The sequence below is a fragment of the Neomonachus schauinslandi genome, chromosome 16, assembly GCF_002201575.2.
Source record: "Neomonachus schauinslandi chromosome 16, ASM220157v2, whole genome shotgun sequence".
Taxonomy (NCBI): domain Eukaryota; kingdom Metazoa; phylum Chordata; class Mammalia; order Carnivora; family Phocidae; genus Neomonachus; species Neomonachus schauinslandi.
In genome coordinates this window covers 54,852,712-54,858,711 of record NC_058418.1, presented here as the reverse complement: position 1 = coordinate 54,858,711, position 6,000 = coordinate 54,852,712, and the positions used below count along the sequence as shown (strand labels likewise).

Below are 6,000 nucleotides of genomic sequence, written 5' to 3'. Positions count from 1 at the left end.
TACAGGGTCTCGGCTCCTACCAGGGAGAGGAATGGCCCCCAGGCCCATGAGGCAGTGGCCTGGGGAGGGGCCGGTCTGCTGGGGGGGGGGGGGGGAGGGGGTCATGCGGGGCCACGGGGCGGGGGGGGGGGGGGGGGTGCTGGGTCCAGGAGGCTTCCCTGTGCATTCTGTGTCTCGGATGCTGCTCTGCCTTAGGGGGTGGGGGCAAGGGCAGGGGCTGCTCCTTCACGTCACCCAGGGAAAATACATTCTTGTCCGGAAGTATATTGAAAAGACAGGTTGTATACCAAAGTTTCTAGAAAAGAGTGGACAGAGTGGCAGGTTGATCCAAAGGCCTCCGGGAGGTGGTCAGGCATGGCCCACAGTACACCAAGCAGCTGGTGGCGGGGGAGAGACAGGAAACAGAGGAGGGGGTTGGGAAGGGCAGCCCCTGCCCACACTGGGGGCCCACAGCCCTGGTGCTGGAGGCTCTGCCCCACTCTTGGCTCGAGGTTGCAGGGCTACCTTGTATCGTGGGCCCTATCCCCTCTCGGGGGCTCGCCTAACTCTTACACCCTTGGTCTACCCGCTTCTAGGACTCTCTGCACCCCCCCCACTTCCGTCTACCTGGCACCAAGATCCTGGAGAGGGCCTCTGGCTGACTCAGCGTGTCCACCTTCACGTGCCGGAACGCCTTGCACACGGGACTCTGCAGGTGCCTGCAAGCCAGGGGAACGGGGAGGGGTGTGCTCTGGGGGCTGGGGGAGCCTCCAGCGCGGGCGCAGGGGGGGGGTCCTGGCTCTGCCCAGGATGGGAGGCCTAACCCCTTGTTCGCCATGCTCAGCGCCTCGAGCCAGGGGGTAAAGATACGGAGGCCTCAGGGAGGGGCAGGGGACAGCCCAGCTCTTGCCTCCCACAGAGTGTTCTTAGAACTTTCTGGAGTTTTAGCCCCGTTTTCAAGTGGGAACAGCCTTACCCTCGGCTCCCAGGGCATGACCTGGGTTCAGAGCCCAGCTGGTGGGGGGGGGGTCCTCTCGAGGCATAGAAACGTGCCTCCCATGGCATTTAGGGCCCCTGGCGGCCCAGTGAGGCGCTCATTATTACCCTGCCCTCCCAGCTCTCCAGCGATGCCCGAGGGTGGGGGCGCCTGCATCCCACCCCCTGACCCACCGCGCCTGGAGCTCATGCTGGGCTCACCTCCTCCACTCCTCCTCAGTCTCCCAGAACTCGTAGACCACGAAGGTGAAGCCGTCTGCCAGCCTCACAGCTGCGATGCTGAAAGAGAGGCTCCAGCTGGGGGGCCGCCCCTGTCCCCCTCGAGGCAGGGCCCCCCCCCCCCAGACTGGTCAGCTCAGGGAGTATCCCCCCAACCCATGACAGGGCCTGCCCTGCAAAGGGGCCAAGAACCACTCAATGAATTACAACGAAATGACACGTGAAAAGGTTTTCTGTTCATTTAAAAACCCTCCCTACCTTTCTTCAAAAATAAAAGCATCTTCCTCTTGCCACGCTGTCCTCTAGAATTGTTTCATTTAATCCTTGAAACAGTCTCGGGAGTTGGAATTGGACCAGCAGTGGCTGGGGAAGTCCTGCCTGGGGTCAGTGGTCCGGCAGACCCCCTACCTCCCCTTAAATAGGGCTGATCCTACCTGGGCAAGGGGAGGAGGCAGGGGGCTGCTCCCCGAGCATGGCTGACCTGGCGGGGACAGGGGGAGGCTCTAGGATTCCACTGTCTCTAACCCCATCCCCATCTGGCCCCTCGGCTGCGCTCCTGCCTTCTGCTTTCTCACAACTCCGCAGAACAGAATGCCCAGCATCCCACGAGGAGGAGGATTTTGTCAGGGGTGGCCGTCCCTGTATAATCACGGGCCCTTCCAGCCCTAACCACACAGGATCGAGGCTGCTGGTCGTAGCCTCAGTTCACTATGCTCTAGCCTCAAAGCACACGTGGCGCTGTGGGCTCGTACTCAGGGAGAGGACGGGGCACGCGTGTCCCCCACTGACCGGATGTAACCCTTCCCCCGACGCGGATGGCACAGCTTGGGAGCGATTTGGTTCACGTATGTTCAGTTACTGGGTGATGAAAGCCCCCATGGGGACTGCATTTGTCTGGCTGACAACACACAGGTTGCTGGGGGGGGGGGGGGGGGCGCCGGGAGGACAGTCCTTTCCACGCAGGCATGAAGCCCCATTGCGTCCCGCCTCCTCCCCTCCCCCGTTCTCGCCCACGGTGAGCGCGCCTCCACTCCCGGGGTCGCCCCACCTGTATGTCAGCGCCTCGACTGCTAGCTGGACTTTAACGTGGCCCCAGAGGCCTGTAGGACACCCCCACCAACACACCTGACCTCTCCCACCCTTCTAGCTCAGCACACAGCACCATCCTCTCTCGGGTTTAAGCCAAAGGCTCTCCAACTCAGCCCTGCCTCCTCTCTCCACCTTCCTCCATCCCAGCCACTCACAAGGCCGGTCAGCTTGGCTCCAAAACCCACAGCACGGGAAGGCCTGCCCCTCTCCCGTGACTGCAGGGCCCCTCCTGGCCCTGGTCCCCACTCGCCCCTTCTTCCCACAAAGGAGACCAGACCACGTCTGCCTTCTGCTCCAGCATCTCCCACACGGTCCCGACCAGCCCCAGTTCTCTCTGCTGGTGTGACTGTCAGGCCACACCAGGTGCTGGCTTTGTCCCCAGACTCGGCACCAGCTGATCCCTGGCCCAGACTGCCCTTCCTCAGATCCTGCAGGTCGGGCTGCCCCTCTGCCTCCTAGAATAAATGCTCAGCAAGAGCAGGGGCCTGCTTCCCGGCTGTATCCCCAGGAAGCAGGGGGGAGGTGCCTGTGCTCTGGAGGCTGACAAACGAGCTGAGGGGAGAGAACCGCGGCAGGGACCGGAGGCTCCGGCTGCTCCCCGGTGGCCTGGGCCAGCAGCCCTCGCTCAGTGCCACCAGCAAGGCTGAGACGTGGCCGCGTCCAGCCTGGGCGGCAGGGAGCAGAGGGTGAGGCCCGGGGGCGGCCGCGCACCCGGAGTGAACGCAGACTGCCCCAGCCCCTGGCCTGGGCCCCTCACGGCCACTACTCCACTGTCACCTCCAGCAACCCCAGGGAGGACGAGGAAGCTAAAGCCAGGGAGACAGAGTCCCAGCCACGTTCGCACGGCGGGGCAAAGCCCGGACCCACGAGGGGCTTCCCTGGGGCACGGTTTGTTCGCAGGGGGAGCCCGCCCTCCACCCCCAGGCCGAGGTGCCCGCGCCGCACCTCCCCCTCCCCCCAGCTCACTCACTGGAAGCAGTTCCTGGCCCCGGCAGTGCCCCGCACGTATTGGCGGAGGGAGTCCACGAACTCGCTCAGCTGCTCGGGGCACACGGCCATCTCCTGCCGGACCAGCTGCAGGTGCTGTGGGACCCGGGGGGGGGGGGGGCGTGAGCGTGGGCCACCTGCCCCCACTCCGCGCCAGCCCTCTCCTCCCAGGACCCCTCCCTGCCCCCTGGGCACATCTCAAGACCCGGCCTCCCCAGACCTTTCAGAGAGGACAGGACAGCTTGGCCAAAATAAAACCAAAGAAACCCATGGACACACAGGCCCCTTCTTACACATGAAACTGGCTAAAAACTAGGACTTCAGAGCTCAAAGCTCCGTAACCCCACCAACGCAGGACAGCCAACAAGGGTGTTTAAAGAGGCTCTGCGGACGTCGGGAGCTGCCTGCAAGGCTCCCTGCTCCGAGATGCAGCCTCAGCAGTGCCCGGCAACCTCCACTTCTGCTTGAACCCGGGTTTTGGGGTCACTGGGCTGCTCACTTTGCTCTGAGCCCAACTATTTCGTCCAAAAGTAAACCAGCCCTGGGAGGGCTGGGTGGCCAGGAGCTGGGGCTGCGTCTCCCCTGGTGGTGGTCCCGGGGTGGGGGTGTCAAGGCCAGGGAGCTGCCGGCATCGAGTCCGGGCTCAGGCAGGGATGGGGCCACAGGAAAGGGACAGGAAGGGAGCAGGCCTCACCATGTTGGTGCCTTCTTCATCCGAGAGGCGCTGCTGAAGGTCAAACCAAAGGGTCTGAAACAACAATGCACAAAGACATGTTGGAGACATTGGCCACCTCCCCCAGGGAGGCTTCCAGGACCACCACAATGAGACCAGAGTGCCCAGAGCCATCAAAGAGCTGCAGCCTCTCCACCGCAAGGTTCCAGGAGCTCTGGAGTCCCAGGTGGCTGGACAGCGCCCAGTCCACCCTCCATACACTGTGCTGGCTCTGCGGGGAGCTGGGAAGCCAGGCTGGGAGACCGACGGCAGACAGCCCTTCTGGCCTTGGCATGTGGGAGCACTGGGAGGCACAGAGGCCACCCAGACCTGCTCAGCGGGCATTCTGTTAGCGGGGGAGGGTAGTCTCGGGACAGGCAGCAGTGGGGGCTTGAGTCTCGAGTCCAGGATGCTGGGTTTTTGCCACAGCTGCTGGCCACAGCCCTGAGACTCCCCATCAACCGACCAGTCACCCCGAGTCCTAACCCCTGGCGCCTCGTGAATCTAATAGGCCGGTCTGTTGCCCTGGCCTCCCACACGCCTTGAACTAAACACTTCGCCAATACATCTTGCTGAACTGTGCACGCTGAGGTAGGCGCTGGCCCACCGTAAGCCCCAAACAAGCAGGACCCGCGTGCATACTGCTCGCGACCCCGAGCCGGTGTCTAGAACAGGGCACCTGATGGATGCCCTCGCTGTTCCAGAGCACAGAACCCTGGGTGAGCGCTGGAGACTGGGTTTGAAGCCAGGGTCTCTCTCCTCCTGAGCCACAAATTTGTGATTCTTCTTGAACTTGGGCGCCTTTGTGCCTATCCCCGTCCATCCTCCATGAGGACAGCCTGCGTCTCCCGCACAGTCACAGACCCAGGTCCTTCCTCTCGCGCCTGGAGGAGGCACGAGTGGGAGACCCGTAGCTGGCTAAGGAAAACAGCGAGCGGTAATGGGGCATGTGACCTGTGCAGTCACCACGTTAAACTTCAGAATGTCTGAGCAGGGGGCCCTGCATGCTCCTTTTGCATGTGCCCAAAATGGCCTCGTAATTTCTGCAGCCGGTCCTGCGGAAAGTACCCACTTCTCAGAAACACGGCGCTGCTAGGAGCTTTACCGGAGGCCAGGGTGTGCCTGGCACGTCATTCTACAACCGCATAGGTGGCCCCTGGAGGCAGGGGCTGCAACTGGTTCCCCCGGCTTCTCCGGGCCAGCAGGGCCGCGGAGGGCGGAGGGCGAGGATGGCGAGGATGGCGAGGATGGCGGCGAGGGTGGGGGGTCTGCCCCGCCCCCTCCAGCGCCCCATCAGCCCCACCCAGGCAGAGCGGGCAGGCGCAGGTTGGCAGGCGGAGGGCCGGGAAAGCCCCGGCCGACCGGATTGGCTCCCGCCGGCGGCCTGGACCAATCAGAGGCCAGCAAGAGGGGCCCCGCCCCGTCTCCAGGACACCCAGGTGCTCTGAGGTCTCCAGCCAGCTGGTTGTTAAGGCGACCGGGTGCTAAAAATAAGCTTCAAAGAACCTCCCTGTGGAGGCGCTCAGAGTTGTTATGACAACCGGGCCTCAGGGTCCCGCCGAGCCGTTTTCCCACCGCTCCCACTCAGCGGCCGGCGTAACGGGAGGGGGATCCCACCTCGGCCTCCGCCCTGCAGGTGGGTAGCCGCCGCCTCCTTCAGGCTCCCCTCCAGGTCTGGCCTCAGCCTCCCTCTGCGTGGGGAGCCCCGCCCCCACGAATCCCTCAGAACCCCCAAACCCATCAAAGTACTTTTTTGCCCTTTTGCCAAAGATGTAAAAAATTCAGCGAGGTAGGAGCCACGTAAAATGTCTGTAAGCTCAGAGCTGGGAGCTACCTGCTCCCGCAGGCAGGCAGGGCGCGCGGGTCCGGGTTTGGTATCAGAAGAGCCAGTAACGATTGCTACCAACTGCTCATAGGAGATGCTCGCCGCACGCAGGCTCTGGGCTAGGCCATTAAGACCTCATTTTCTTTAATCCTCACAACAACGCTGGGAGGAGGACTATCCTGAATACTTCTCT

General features: G+C 63.2%; 1 protein-coding gene across 1 annotated transcript in view; it reads right to left on the bottom strand.

The window, feature by feature from the left end:
• Nucleotides 1-348: 348 nt before the first annotated feature.
• The window catches only part of NECAB2 (N-terminal EF-hand calcium binding protein 2), a 52,322-nt gene continuing 46,670 nt past the window's right edge, over nt 349-6,000 (bottom strand). The window contains exons 11-15 of the mRNA XM_044922071.1: nt 3,965-4,018; nt 3,254-3,366; nt 1,177-1,254; nt 607-698; nt 349-377 (exon numbers count right to left, since the gene is read on the bottom strand). Of these exons, the coding sequence (XP_044778006.1) occupies nt 349-377; nt 607-698; nt 1,177-1,254; nt 3,254-3,366; nt 3,965-4,018 (366 nt within the window). The remainder of the gene's footprint in view (nt 378-606; nt 699-1,176; nt 1,255-3,253; nt 3,367-3,964; nt 4,019-6,000) is intronic.